Source organism: Colletotrichum acutatum (genome assembly GCF_030867785.1).
Source record: "Colletotrichum acutatum strain CBS 112980 chromosome Unknown BDZ83scaffold_112, whole genome shotgun sequence".
In the NCBI taxonomy this organism is placed as follows: Eukaryota; Fungi; Ascomycota; class Sordariomycetes; order Glomerellales; family Glomerellaceae; genus Colletotrichum; species Colletotrichum acutatum.
The window spans coordinates 1-14,624 of record NW_026849106.1 but is presented as its reverse complement, the minus strand read 5'-3'; the positions used below and the strand labels follow the sequence as shown (position 1 = coordinate 14,624).

The 14,624-nt window shown below is 54.3% G+C and overlaps 5 protein-coding genes across 5 annotated transcripts; 3 read left to right on the top strand and 2 right to left on the bottom strand.

The window, feature by feature from the left end:
- Positions 1-169: 169 nt before the first annotated feature.
- Positions 170-2,735, top strand: BDZ83DRAFT_761124 (Six-hairpin glycosidase-like protein; the record flags this gene model as incomplete). The annotated part of the gene is made up of 3 exons (XM_060515178.1): positions 170-493; positions 559-1,087; positions 1,168-2,735. 3 exons carry the CDS (start codon positions 170-172, stop codon positions 2,733-2,735), a joined length of 2,421 nt encoding a protein of 806 aa, XP_060360686.1.
- Positions 2,736-2,877: 142 nt separating this feature from the next.
- BDZ83DRAFT_39449 (armadillo-type protein) lies at positions 2,878-7,189 on the bottom strand. The gene is made up of 4 exons (XM_060502812.1): positions 6,628-7,189; positions 5,990-6,501; positions 5,672-5,937; positions 2,878-5,620 (listed from the first exon to the last, which is right to left on the bottom strand). The coding sequence occupies exons 1-4, from the start codon at positions 6,858-6,860 to the stop codon at positions 3,020-3,022; spliced, it is 3,612 nt and encodes a 1,203-aa protein (XP_060360685.1). The 5' UTR covers positions 6,861-7,189; the 3' UTR covers positions 2,878-3,019.
- Positions 7,190-8,437: 1,248 nt separating this feature from the next.
- BDZ83DRAFT_722705 (kinase-like domain-containing protein) lies at positions 8,438-9,955 on the top strand (the record flags this gene model as incomplete). The annotated part of the gene is made up of 2 exons (XM_060512497.1): positions 8,438-8,723; positions 8,790-9,955. 2 exons carry the CDS (start codon positions 8,438-8,440, stop codon positions 9,953-9,955), a joined length of 1,452 nt encoding a protein of 483 aa, XP_060360684.1.
- Positions 9,956-10,595: 640 nt separating this feature from the next.
- On the bottom strand, positions 10,596-11,582 carry BDZ83DRAFT_655457 (60S ribosomal protein L27a; the record flags this gene model as incomplete). Its single annotated transcript, XM_060510799.1, has 4 exons — positions 10,596-10,845; positions 10,902-10,947; positions 11,005-11,123; positions 11,551-11,582. 4 exons carry the CDS (start codon positions 11,580-11,582, stop codon positions 10,596-10,598), a joined length of 447 nt encoding a protein of 148 aa, XP_060360683.1.
- A 257-nt stretch (positions 11,583-11,839) lies between these two features.
- BDZ83DRAFT_634361 (DNA repair helicase) lies at positions 11,840-14,624 on the top strand (the record flags this gene model as incomplete). Its single annotated transcript, XM_060509091.1, has 4 exons — positions 11,840-12,315; positions 12,373-12,831; positions 12,886-13,602; positions 13,653-14,624. Coding segments are annotated over exons 1-4 (2,310 nt in total), but the record flags the coding sequence as incomplete, so codon positions are not given.

The window sequence follows — 14,624 nt, the reverse complement described above, 5'->3', positions numbered from 1 at the left end:
GCATGAAAACTGGGAAAATTCAAAGTCGTGGAGAAGAAGACGTACATATAACAATAAGGTAATTCATCACTATCATTTCAATCTGTCTCTCATTCCAAAAACACATTCGCTTGCCTCACCTTGGTCGCTCACTTTCAGTGTTCTTTCTTCTTTTATTGACGCCACAGCCATGCTGATATCATCTAATACAGGAGCCCGAGTAGCTGGTGTTCTTTTCTGCCTACTGAGCTCAGTCAATGGTCGACATGGGTCCCAAAGACCCCATCTTGCTCAGAAGTCAACCTTAAGCTCGTCTACCAATGGAACCATCGTCTTTGGCTCGAACGAGACTACAGCCCTCACATCCGATGGGACAACTGCTTCTATCGTGGTCCTCGACTATGGCCACAATGTTGAAGGCTTCCCTACATTTGAGGTCATCTCTGCCTCTGGCGATACCTCGAGCTTCGAGATTTCCTTTGCAGAAAGCAAAGTCGCGCTTGACTCATACATGGTAACTAGCTTGATCCCATCAGTACCCCTGAATGTAAGAACGAAAGAAGAACTAACGAGGAACAGAGCGACGGTCCTTTACCTCTCGCAGCAGCAATGCACACCTACAGAGTCAACCAATACAACATCACCGCCCCCTCACTCATCACGAACCGTCTCATTCAAGGCGCCTTTCGCTACCAAAAGCTTAACCTCTCATCCGCTGGATCACTTCAACTCCGCAACATCGGCGTCAAGCCCACCACATCCACCATACCCGTGACACAACTCCCCGGATCCTTCGAATGCTCCGATGAAGATCTCACACGCATCTGGACCACTGGCGCGCGAACAGTCCAACTCACCGAGATCCCCAAGCACTCCATCCCCGACTTTCTACAAGTCTCAGACGAAGGCGCCTACGCCGAAAGCCAGGCACCGCAAGGTCTAGCCGGTGCCGTGGCCGCTCAACTCCTCAACTACCGTCTCGATATTCAAGCCAAACCCGTCAAAGGCGGTTTCGGCGTCTCTGTTCTATGTGACACGCTCAACAGCTGTGTCTACCTCTCTTTCAACCTGGACAGCCATACCATCACAGCCCACGCCGGCTCAACCAGTCTCGACGCCCTCCTGCAACATCCCTTTTGCCCGTCAACACCACCCTCGAAACCTGGCATGATGTTCACATCAACGTAGCAATGACCTCCATCACAGTAACCCTCAACGCCCTCCCAGTCCTCAACCTAACCCAAACCTCCCGCTACTTCGGCTCCTTCGGGTTCGGCGCATCTTTCGGACACGCAGCCTACTTCCGCAACCTCACCGCCAGCACACCCACCGGCGAGACCATCTACACCAACTCCCTGACGTCCCCGTCCTTCCTCCCAGACTTTATGATGGGCGCGAACTCGGCCGATAGAATCGTAGACGGCTCTCGGCGCGACAGAATCGCGTACACAGGCGACCTCGACGTCGCCCTCGACGTCGCCCTCGGCGCCGCCTTCGCAAGCACGTTTGGCACATCCTTCATCGACGGCTCCCTCGACCTCCTGGGCTCCTACCAGGCCACACCAGGCTTCTTCATCCCCACCGCCAAGATCCAGCAAGCACCCTTGATGGAACCCCTGAATACAAACCTCACAGGACTCATCGGCTACTCTTTCAACTTCCTCAGCGCTCTCGCCCAAAACTACGAAATGAGAGGAAACATTAGCTTCGCAAAGCAGTGGGCTCCAAAGGTCTCCAAAATGCTCGATTGGGCCAACTCTCAAACCCTCCCCAACGGCCTCTTCAACCTTGCAGACGAATCCTTCGGCGGCGACTGGAACTACTACGACACACCGCAATCCGGAGTAGTAACAAAGTTCAACGTAGTCTACGCCTACGCCCTCCAACAATCCCTCCCCCTCCTCCGCGACGCAGGTCTTACTACCACAGTGTATCAAACCCGCCTCGACATCCTCCGGTCCACAATAAACACAAACCTCTGGAACCAGGACCTAAACGCCTACACCCTCTCCTCGAACTTCACAACCGGCTTCGCACAAGACGCAAACGCCCTAGCTATCTTAGCCGGCGTATCGCCCTCACCCAACACCACAGCCTCGATCCTCTCTACCCTCGCAAGGGACCTCATCCTCCCTTCCGGCCCTCTAGCCTTCTCAAATTCCACCTCATCCGCCGGCTTCGCGCAGAAAATCAGCCCTTATGCGTCTTCGTACCATCTCCGTGCAGCATTCTCCGCCCGTGACGCATCCACGGCAACGACCCTCCTCAAAACCCTCTGGGCGCCTCTGGCCCATCCCAAACACGAGAATTATACAGGCTGCTTCTGGGAGACGTTGAACCCAGACGGCACCCCCGGTCTAGGCGTCGCAACCTCCCTCTGCCACGGATGGGCTGCAGGTCCAACGGCGGAACTGAGTCGGTACGTTCTCGGCATCCAGCCTATTGCGCCTGGGTTTGTGGAGTGGAAAGTTGAGCCGCAGACGTTGGGGCTGGAGTGGGCCAAGGGAAGGTATCCGACTGTACTTGGAGACGTCGCTGTTGAGTGGCGGTTCGAGTGCGGGATGTTGACAATGAAGGTTGAGACTCCTGCTGAGAGCAAGGGAACGATTTACCTGCCGGAGTCGTTGGTGACGAGCCTTGAAAAGTCTGTTATCCGGGTGAATGGAGTTGTCAAGAATGGGACTCAATTTGAGGTCAATGGAGGGGATGCGTTTGTCCTTACGCAAGAACCTTTGGGCGCAGGATTGCTAGCTTGAAATAGCCAGTCAAGCGTGTATATACACTTGCATAGAACGCCGCCACAAACGTAAACAAGCGGCATAACAAACAGTCTCCATCAGGACATTGTCAATAGATAGTTCAAGTGGATAAGAAATCGATTCATCAGCATCATTAAGTAAAGTCTCATCATCCATGCAGTGGTATACCCAAAGTCAGACAGCCAACCAACGACCAAAAGCAGCAAAACCACCAACGCCGACCCATGACCTTAGTACTACACGGCCACAAGGCCAGCCTGTAACATCTCTGCCACTCCCCTCTATGCCTGGAGCTGGACAACCCTGAAGCCCTCGGAGACAGTCTTGGTAATGTCCTCGTTCTTGTGCTGCAACAATCCAAGAGCAAAGGCAACATCGTTCCATTGTCGCTCTGTTTCGCAGCGGGTAAGTCTGGCGGCAAGCTTCTCGGCCAGCTGCTTGGCGTGCTTGTCCTTCTCGACGAAGCCCAGGAGGAATCGGATGATTCTCCGGAAACTCTCCTCCTCCAGGCCCTTCTCGGCAGACAGCAGGGAGAACATGTCGACAAAGTGGTTGTAGACGGCGTTGTCCTTGGTGCTGAGCTCGGTGAAGAACATCCTCGCCAAGTCAGCAATGCGACGGTCCTCATCCTCAAGGCACTTGGCCATCTCGCCCAGCTGACCCTTAACCTTGACTTGACCGGCCAGAATAAGGAATGTGAGCGTCATCAAGCATGTGCGCTTGACAGACTGGTCCTTGTCCGCAAGACGACGGTACAGGAAGTCGGTGTTCTCATCGATGAGGTGGTTGAAGCACACAGCCATGTCGCCGAGAGCAATGACGGCATTGGAACGAACTGTCGCGTCGGCAGAGCGCTCCATGATGGTGATGAGAAGGGGGAGATTAGCCTCGCAGTACTCCGAGCTAACACACATGAGCTTAGCGAGACAGAGAGTCGCGGCGGCCTGCAGTCCCTTGTCGGCATATGTGGTGTTGTTGGCGCAGATTTCAGACACGAGAGGTCCAAACTGTGCTAGCAGAGACTCGGGGCCAAACAGAAGCTCACGCTCACGAATGTGTGCCATGGCTTCGGTAAAGTCGTCTTCAGTCGTGCCACCAATCAAGTCCAGGTCATCGGGCTCGTCCTTTTTGCCCGCTTGGGCGGTGGACTTGTCTGCGGTCTTCTCCTTCTCCTGCTCCTGCTTACGGCGCTTGAAGTCGAGCTCGCAGAGCTCAAGGTGCACAATCTGCTTGATGGCAACATGGCCAACGATGAAAAGAAGCTGAGAGAGGCCGACAGCCGCATCCCGCTTCTTTGGCTGCGGTGCCGGAGCAACAATTGTCTCGTTCCCGTCCTCGTCAACAGAAACGGAGTCGGCTTCGTCTCGCGAGACTGGTCTTGAGCTAGGCTGGGAGCTTGCTTGCGATGCTGAGCGCGATCGAGGAGCGGCAAAGACTTGCTTCGTCTTGTGGCGAATGATGTCGGAACAGAGAGTGTCAGGGTGCTTGGAGATGGCGTAAATCGCGTTGATGGCCTGCTCAGCGACACCGTACCACTCCTTGCTCTCGGACGGGACCTCTGTAATGGAAGCTAGCTTGGACAAGACAGCATGGTCGTTTGGCAGTCTCGAGAACTTAACAGTAGACTCCTTTGCTTGGCGACCAGTAGGGTTGATCCGACGAAGGGCAATGCAAGTGTACTTGGCCAGCTGCAGATCAGCGCGACCATGGGAACCCAAGCCAGTGCGCAGCATAGTCTCCATCTCACCAACAACGATCTCAGGGTTTGCAGTCGCCAGCATACCAAGTACAATGATAGCACCGCGGCGTTGCGTTCTGGAAATCTCGCGCTTTTGCACGCCGTAGACCTGCCAGAGCTTGGCAATGACAATTTCGGGAACTAAGCCCTGCTTCATCATGGTACTCAGGAGTTGCTCCAACGAAGTCAACTCGGCGGGGGTAGCACCAAACGTCAGACTGATCATGTTGCGGGCGATGAAGTTGGCTGCATCATTGGAGGTGAAGGAGTCGGGCGCCTCGAAGAACAGACGCTTGTAGACATCGATGAGATGGCTCTGAACGCCCTTGCCCTCGTCACTGTTGCCCTTGGTCCAAATGAGACGCAACATGCGTCGAATACCGACCTTGTTCTGCTCAATGTTGTAGGCGTCACCAACCTCAAAGTAGTCCATGGCCTCGATGACCTCGCTCTTGTTGCGCGATCCCAACAACTGGCAGACGGTGCCAGTGGCCTCGTGAAGGACATCGATGAACTTCAACGCCTCAGAGTAGTATCGCTTGGTAAGCGTCAGCTTCTCGATCGCTTCGGATGTGGCGGCCTCCTCGCGGGCCTTGCGGACCGCCTCGAACTTTTGCTCGTCGGACATGGGCGCAGGCTTCTGGGGCGACTGCTCAATCTGTGTGGCATCGTCGAGAAGCTGCTGATCAACAGTGGTGTCTGCTCCTTCGCCGAGCCCTGGTGCGCCTTCGGGCGGCTGGAGCGCATTCAACTCCTCGTCCACCTTGTCAAGACGTGCCTGCCATTCCTTGCGGGAAAGCTGAGCGCCGTGCATGACTGTGAAGGGGTGTGTCTTGATAAGAGCACCCAGAAGCTTAATGGCGTTCCTCCTGACGTGACTGCTCTTGTCTTCGAGGCTGCGGCACGCCATTTCGGCAGCGCGTTGTCGTCGTTTGGGGAACTTTTGTTCGAGGTCGCACAGCTTGACGTAGACTTGGATGGCTCTGCATCTGCAGTAGGGGTTGATATCGAGGAAGCGCTCTTCCAAGACGTCGAAGAAGGCGTTGAGCTGAGACTTGTGGTTCTCGCCGCGCTCATCCTGCTTGACCAGGTGGGCAACCATGTTCCCACAGACTTCGATGAGAGAGCAGCGCAGCGTGTAAGACTGTAGAGTTCGTTAGCAATGCTTTACTGGCATGCGATGGGAGAGCATTACTTCGCTGTCTAATTGTTTTGCGAGCATGGTCATTTGCTTGATGACCAGTCTAGGGGCCAGCTCTGAGAGCTTGACGATGAACTGCGAGACGGACTTGGGTCCCTTGGTGTCGTTGGAGTTGAACTCCTTGTTACTGAGTTCACGGAGGATTTCATCGGCAAGCTGGGGATAGTCGTAGGTCTCGGCGAGGATGTGAAGGAACTCGGCCATGGGCTCGGAAAGGTGCTCAAAGTATGTGAGGTTCTGTACGATGGAGATCTGGGCCGCTGCTAGGAGTTAGCACGAGTGCGCAAGAATGCGCCGCAGGGGATGACGCACCGTATGCGTGGCCGTGGTGCTTGACGGCGATGCAGAGTACCTTGAAGGCGTGCATGCGGATGGATGTGCTCTTGACGCGCTGCTCGCTCTCGAGGACCATGTAGACGGGGCGGGTCAACAGGCCGATGAAGGTGTCCCTTTCGGAGGTTGTGAGGAAGATCTTGGTTAGCTTGAGCTTGAGGACCTTGCTCATGATGTCGAGAGCAGACTGTAGTTGGGTGGCCGAGTCCCATACGCCGTCCTTGTCTCTTGGCGCATTCTTCTTTGGCTTGCCGCGACCCCTTGCGACTGGTGCTGTTGATGACTTTTCGGCGGCCTTTGTCTCGACAGCGGCGATGGTCCATTGGAGGAGGAAGCCGTAGATTTCGAGAAGCTGCTTGTGGTGGGCGAGTGTTTCCTGTTCGTCGGGAGACTCGAGATCGTGATTTATCGCATCGCCCTCGGCGGCCAAACCTGACATGATCAAGTCGAAGATCTTGCTAAGAACCTGTGGCGGGAGGAAGGCTGTGTACCTAGAGTTGAATAGCTCAGAATGGCGTTCTGTAAGGGACCTGGAAGTAGAAGACGACGACGACGACGACGGAAAGGAGGACAACAAAAGAGAGGGATCTGAAGGATGAGGGGAGACGGGTGCGCACTTTAGGAGGAACTGCAGTGAGTCGAGATGGGCACTGCGGGTGATGGCCTCGGGATTCTCGGCGACGGCATCAACGATGGGGTTGAGCACCGGGTTGATGACGGCGGCGGTGAGGCCTTCGGGGTCATTTTCGTAGTCGAAGAGGGAGCCATCAGCTTCCGGGGTGGGAATACTGGCGGGATCGCTCATGTAATGCTTGAGCGCATCGTTGATGTCGAATGCGACCGAGTCCATGGCTGCGGTCTGGTCGAGGTATGCGCACCCAGCGACGGAACGCGATCAAGAGGCGGGGGAGGAGGGGAAGAAGATGGAAAATGGGAATCAAAAGGATAAAATAGAACGAGACGAGGGGTCAAGGACAGTCAGTGTCTGTGACCAGCCGTGGTGTTCTCGTGTGACCTTGTGTGGTGTTGGTGTTGCAAGTTGCTGGTGGGTTAGTAATGTACAGTGCCAAAAGAGGAAGCGAAAGAAGGCGAAGGAAGCGCAAAACGGCCTGTGATGTTGACGATGTGTTTTGGCCTTGCTTGTGTGTGTGTAAGTACGGAGATAATTAATTAGGCACAGATAGAAGGGTGGAGGGGACGAATGCGCCTAGCAACCAAGTGGGAATTTGTTTATTGTTTTCTTTTACGCTCCGACGCGACCGGCAGTGTCTGGCAGTTCCATCTGCCACCTCTTGGTGGGAAGTCACTTTTTTTTTCGAGGTGCGGGGTTAGAGTAAGCGAGATGATTGGTCAGCATCATGTTTTTCCAGGGGACCATCACACTGACCACCGACGCTGTGCCCCTCCATTGCACACATTTGGAGCCGTTTGGGGCCTTTCGGGGCTCATCCTAGAACCACCCGCGATGTACCTTTTAGGTGGTAGACACCCGGGTCACGCCGCAAAAGGACGGGACGAATGCGAAAAGAGCCCAGAGAGAAAAAGAGCCCGCCGACGTGCATCAGATGGGACGCACCAGACCAAAAGAAATCCCAAAAGATTCCCACCTTCATCTGTTCACCTGTTCACCTGCTGCCAGATGCAAAGAAAAAAAGAAATTCGAAAAAAAAACCAAACAAGAAGCGTCCAATTATACTACTCGGTCACCTCCCAAGACACCCAGACACCTCACCGTACATCACAGTCCTTGCCTTGTACGCTGCAGCTGCAGACTGCAGACCATCACAAGTACCTCTACCTCACTATACCTGCCGTTAGGTACCTCAGCGATTTGTTTGTACTGCCCGGAGTACTGCAAAGAAGACAACCATCGTCCAAACTCTACCGAATAATACAACAAAACATTCTCTCAATTCTCTTCCACCACAGCCTCGAATGACGCAGTGTACGACCCAGCGAGATTCCTCAGCTGGCCTCACTCAACCCAACCTGGATGCCATCGATCAATTGACTCGCTTTGGCCAGACCCTCGACGTCCAGGCCTGGCACCGGCACGATTGGGCAACAACACCAACGCCAACTCCGCCGCCACAACACCAAAGCCGTCAGACGCACCACCCTCCACCACCACCACCGCAATCACATACACAACCACAACCACAACACCAACACCAACACCAACAACACCAAAGTTATCCGCAGCAAAACTCTCAACACCTCCACCACCAACAAACTCAGTCACACACCCATCACCCACATCCATACCAAGCTTCTTCAACAACAGTTCCAGCCCTAGACATTGTCTTGAACCACTCTACACGCGCGCCCTCTCCCTTCCATGCCCCGGCACGTACCTCGACCGCCCCGGCAGACGTGCGATTGGCCCACCGCCCCATGACCGCAGAGTCGAGACCACAGCAGCACTCCATGGCCACTGCCACAGCCACGCGCAAACGCAGCCGCGACGACTTTGAAATCCACCAAGATCCCCCACACGCCCGCACAGAAGACACCGAGATGATGGCCGAGTCCGAACAACACACCGAGGAGGTCGAGGACGAGGAGGAAGAGGTCGAGGTCGAGGAACCGTCCGACGAGAGCTCAGATGAAGACGAGGTGGTCGACACGGGTGTCCAACGCGACATGGACCGTTTACAAGATACCTTTCCCGGCTTCCCCCAAAGATATCGCCTAATCAAGAGAATTGGTGAAGGTATGTCACTCTCGTATTGCTCTTTCTGTCTGTCTGTTATCTTCCACTAACACCCCCGCTCCGCAGGCACCTTCTCGACAGTCTACAAGGCAGAAGACCTCCAATACGAATTCTACGATAACAGCTGGGATCTTGAAGAGAAGGACAATCTCGGTGCAAAGTGGACATCGCCGCCTCTGAAGCCCAACGCCAGCAATACCTCAGTAACACGCGAACGTCGCCGCGCCCGGTATGTCGCGATCAAGAAGATCTATGTCACCTCGAGCCCCAACCGCATCCTCAACGAGCTCGAGCTCCTCCACGACTTGAGGAACTGTGCCGCTGTCTGCCCCCTGATCACAGCCTTCCGGTCCACTGACCAGGTCATTGCTATACTGCCCTACTTCCGCCACGAGGACTTCCGCGACTACTTCCGCCAGATGAAGGTCTCGGACATGGCCATCTACCTCCGCAGTCTGTTCACCGCCCTCAAGGCTGTCCACGAACACAAAATCCTCCACCGCGATATCAAACCAACAAATTTCCTCTACGACCCTCAGTCACGACGCGGTGTGCTGGTCGACTTTGGTCTGGCCGAACGCGAAGGGTCCGATAGCAAGCCTTGTCTCTGCCATGAGAGCAAAGATGTCCGCAAGCAGAGAATCACCAACAGCGCGGCATCCCAAAACGGCCCTCAACAGGGCTACCCCAAGACAGACACTCGGCCATCCAGGAGGGCGAATCGTGCCGGCACGAGAGGTTTCCGTGCCCCCGAGGTGCTTTTCAAGTGCACCGAGCAGACGACCAAGATCGACATCTGGTCAGCGGGTGTTATCCTCTTGACAATCATGAGCAAGCGATTCCCCTTTTTCAACAGCGCCGACGATGTCGAGGCCATGATTGAGATTGCCACCATCTTTGGTGTCAAGCGTATGAAGCAGGCCGGACTTCTACATGGCTGCATGTTCGAGACCAACATTCCTACCGTCGGCAACGCAGGATTCTCGCTGGGAAAGATCATTCTCTGGTCCACGTGCCGCACCGATGGCGGTAAGGACGGTCAGCCTGGTATTCCCCTGACAGACGACGAGAAGCTGGCCGTCGATTTCTTGGAGCGGTGCATGGAGCTCGATCCTGCTCGACGCATCAGTGCCAAGGATGCGTTGGAGCACGAGTTCTTACGGGAGCCTAAGCTCAAACAGTCGGTGGAGACGGATCATGATGACGATGAGATGGATATGCTGGAGGCGTAATGATAATGTTTTTGACACCAAAAAAGTAAAGATTTCGATGCCAATGGCGGGTAAACTTGGCCACGTTCAGTGAGGGGATAATCCGGATGGCCAAGGGAGCAAGACATGTATATGTACAAACACTGGACGAACATTTGGGATTTGGGGGTACGACAGTAAAATGCTCGAGTACCTCAGAGACAAGGGCTTGGGAAAAGCATTCATCATGTTGAGAGGCACGAATCAGACGGACGGGAACACTTATGAATATACAAAGACAGGACGAGACGAGTAGACGTAAAAAGTAATACCATTTCAAATCGTATCCCGTCCGTCCGCCTTATGGAAAACCCAGACACGCCACTAAACACAAGATCCCTGGATATCATCAAAGCCATGAACTTTTTGATTCTGGAAGAGCCTTTCGTTTTTTTATTCGTCAAACTCCTTGGAGGTCGGATCATTATGTAAAAATGAAGAACCGTTTTCCTTGGCCCTTTTCCCGTGTACCCGCAAAGCTTTTGAGCTGTGGATGACACATTCGCAGAACGCCGTCCGCTTGATGACCCGTGACTACATCATGTAGTCATCATTTTGTTTCCCCCAAAGAGTGATGCACATCATCCGTCGAAGAGTTGGTATGATTTGATCTTGACTGAACTTATGCGACGAGCTCAACGACACCACCGGCCTCGGTGATCTTCTTCTCGGCCAACTTGGAGACCCAGCGAGCCTTGACGACGATGGGGACCTCGGGGAGGCGGCCCTTGCCGAGGACCTTGGAGTAGCCGAAGGGGAGGAGGTCGATGACGGGGACCTTGTCACCCTTGCCGGCGAGGTACTCCTCGCGCTTCTCAGCGGGGACGAGGGTCCAGAGCTTGTCCAGGTTGATGACGGGCTTCCAGAAGTGGCTGCACAGTATTAGATGGTGGAATCCTTGTAGAAGAATCAGGGCGGGGAAACATACGCTTGCTGCTTGTGGAAGTAACGCATACCAACCTTACCGAAGTAACCTGGGAGAGCGAGTTAGCAAGGCGTTCATAACGACATTGGAGAGATAGAGAACATACCGGGATGGTACTTGTCGAGGTTAGTGCGGTGGTGGTGCTGACCACCGGCCAGACCACGACCACCGGGGTGCTTGCGGTGCTTGCCAACACGTCCGTGACCGGCGGAGACGTGTCCGCGGCTACAGAGAAAAAAAGAGAAAGTCAGCTTCCGGGTACATTTGGAAACGAAGACAATTCTCCCAGGATCGCAGAATGGCAGAGTTGGTGGTACCACGCCAGTCCTTTCCTCACATCTCGGCGTGTTTCGACGCCGAGGAAAGAGTCTAGAAAAGGTATGATGACCTCCTTTTTGCTGGGGAAGCAATGTTGACGCCCTTGTTTTCAACATGCTAAACCCCCTCTGAACCATCGCGCCTGCATGGCACGAAGCCAAAACATCATTGTATGTGTGTTCCTTCTTTTTCATCCTTCCCATCCCTCACGACGGTTCGCTGGCCATATCAGGCCATCGAAATAAACGACTGCGACTCTGCGCGCGCGATACCGTCGACGAGGAATAAAGACCAGATTTATAGAATCGGAGCGGAGCGGGATTGGTAGACGTACTGCTTGCGGGTGCGCGAGAATCGGGTAGGCATGGCGTCGGCTGTGGGTGTGGTCGACTTCGGTGGTTAGTATCGCTGAGGAACTTCCTTTCGCAAAAAGTTCGCAAGAAGGAAATTTGTGATGGTGGTGGTGGCAGGCTGGCGGCTGAGCTTCGGGCAATTGGCGGGGCGGAGGGCAGCCAGCCCTAAGGTTGTTTCTCTGGCTCTGGACTAGGAATGAGGGTATTATGTCAGCAGCGCATTCTCGCCTGTTCCCCTTGTCGTTTTCCCCATGGCCCCACCTTTCTGCATCCAGCCCGGTCCACCGCTCACCCAGCTCCTGACCTTCGCCTCGGACACGACTGGTCCATGCTCCCTTCCTCACCGAGGTGAGCTTAACGGGTCTGTTTTCTTTTGATGCCGGCCAATGCACCTGGCAACCGTGATCACTTGCATCCCTCGACTGGATATTTATTCGTCGACGATCCAGCTGTCACATTATTGAGCCCACGTCAATCTCCTGATGCTTGTTGACATCTGATTACACACGTCTCCTTCTTCATTGCAAAATAGCTAGCTTCAAGACTCAAGGCTCTTGCTTGCCCATCCCTCATGTCACTTCGTCATGGCGGACAAGGCACCTGGTGACATGATTGTCCCGGACGGCATTGACTATAACCACCCTTACACCCCTTATGATGTGCAGACTGACTTTATGAAAACCGCCTATGGCGTGTTGCAACAGGGAAATGGCCAGGTCGGCATTCTCGAGAGCCCAACAGGCACGGTAAGAGCCATAAACAGCAAGTAACTCTTTGCACGCGAGTGCTGACGCTTTTCTCAGGGCAAATCGCTGTCGCTCATTTGCGCTTCATTAACATGGCTGCGGAATCAACGTGTTGAGGAACACGAGGCATCGCTCAAAATTAACATGGACGACTTCAAGGATGAGCCTGACTGGATTGTGGAGCAAATGCTGCGCCGGAAAAGAGATGAGCTCGCCCGCACCTGGGAAGAGCGAGAGAAGAAGTTGGAGCAGATTCGTCAAAAAGAAAAGGCTATTGAAGCTCGCAGTGCCAAGCGACGTCGCTTTGATGATGGCCCCTCGAGATCAAAGCCTCGTGCTCTCGAAGGTGAGGAGGATGATGAGTGGTTGCTCGATGAGCCAGACGCTGCCGGGTCAGCCAATGACGGCGACGCCATGAGCGGCCTCAGCAAGGAGACAAAGGACATCCTGTCCAGGTTTGGCTTGGGAAGTCTCAAGGCCGAGCAAGAGGAGGACAAGGTCGCGGACGGAGTCAAGGTGCGCAGAGCCCCTGTTGTTGCTGGGCACGTTGGTAACATGATTTTCTATCAGATATACTACACGTCAAGAACGCACTCGCAACTCACCCAATTCATCCATGAATTGCGACGACCATCCTTTCCATCCTCCGTACCCCAGTCGATTGTGCAACGCCAAAGTGAAGACAACCAACCTCCCAACGAGCCAGTCAAGCACTTGCCCCTATCGTCACGCCAGAAACTCTGCATCAACCCCTCCGTATCGCGCCTCGGCAGTTTATCCGCCATCAATGACCGTTGTGCGGAACTCCAGAAGCCAAAGTCAAAGGACAAGTGCCCTCACGTCTTGAAGGAAGAGAATATTGCCGAGACGCATCAGTTCAGGGACACCGCTCACGCCACGTTGCCTGACATTGAAGACTTATATCATCTAGGAAAGAAGCTGTCTATCTGTCCGTACTATGCATCACGCGCGGCGATCGCTGGTGCCGAGATTGTTACTCTGCCATACCCCTTGTTACTACAGAAGAACGCGAGAGATGCGCTCGGCATCAAGCTGGAGGGTAATGTCGTTATTGTCGACGAGGCACACAATATCATGGACGCGGTAGCCAACGTGTATGCATCCGAGGTGAAGTTAAGCGAACTAAGGAGGGCACGACAGATGCTCGGTATCTACGTCAAGAAGTTTGGCAAGAAGTTGAAGGGAGAGAACCGAGTCATGGTCGGGCAAGTCGGCAGAGTTGTCGAGGGTCTCAGCGAGTGGATGGATGGGCAATCGAAACTCAAGGTATGTCGCAACGTTGAGACCCCATGTATGTGATGACTAACATGATGCAGAGTACCCAGGGAATCGTCGACTCGAAGGTCCTCCTCCGCTGCAAGGGAATAGATCAGATCAATCTATTCCGCCTGATTCAATATATCCAAGAGTCGAAACTAGCCTACAAGATCGAGAGCTATGTGGCCCATGTCGAAGAGGAAGCCGCCAACGCAGGCCACGTCAAGGCACCACCGAGATCATCGACGCCTGTTCTTCACATTTTATCCTCATTCCTGATATCCCTCACAAATCTCAGCTCAGAGGGACGCATTTTCTACGAGAAGCTCACCACGAATCCGCCAGATATCCAACTTTCCTACTTACTTCTATCCCCAACACACGCTTTCTCGACCATTGCCACGAGCGCCAGGGCGGTCATCCTCGCCGGCGGCACCATGTCTCCGTTCGACGACTACAAGGACCACCTCTTTCCCTATCTTTCCGCCTCAAAGCTTACGACTCTCAGCTGCGGGCACGTCATTCCTCCATCCAACCTGTGTGTCTGGACCCTGGCAGGCAGTCGGCCCGGTCCAAATCGGGACACCAGTTCTACGTTCGAGTTCAGCTTCCAGCGCAGGGCCGACAAGGCTATGGTCAGCCAGCTTGGTCTTGCCATTTTGAACATGTGCAACGTCGTGCCTGATGGTGTTGTCGTGTTCTTCCCCAGCTATGGGTACCTCGACGAAGTCGTTGCAATTTGGGATAGCCGGACTGCTGGGGAGCCCGAGTCAATATGGCAGCGTCTTCAGGAAAGGAAGCAGGCATTCAAAGAAACCCGCGGCGGGTCGAGTGACGAGGTGCTGGAGGCGTATAGCCAAGCTATCCTAGGCGAGGACACCGACATAAAACCGGGAGCGCCACCCAAACCTCGAGGTGCCCTGCTTCTCAGCGTCGTCGGGGGTAAGATGAGCGAAGGCATCAACTTTTCCGATCGCCTGGGTCGCTGCGTCATTATCGTAGGCCTTCCATACCCAAACATCAATTCTCCT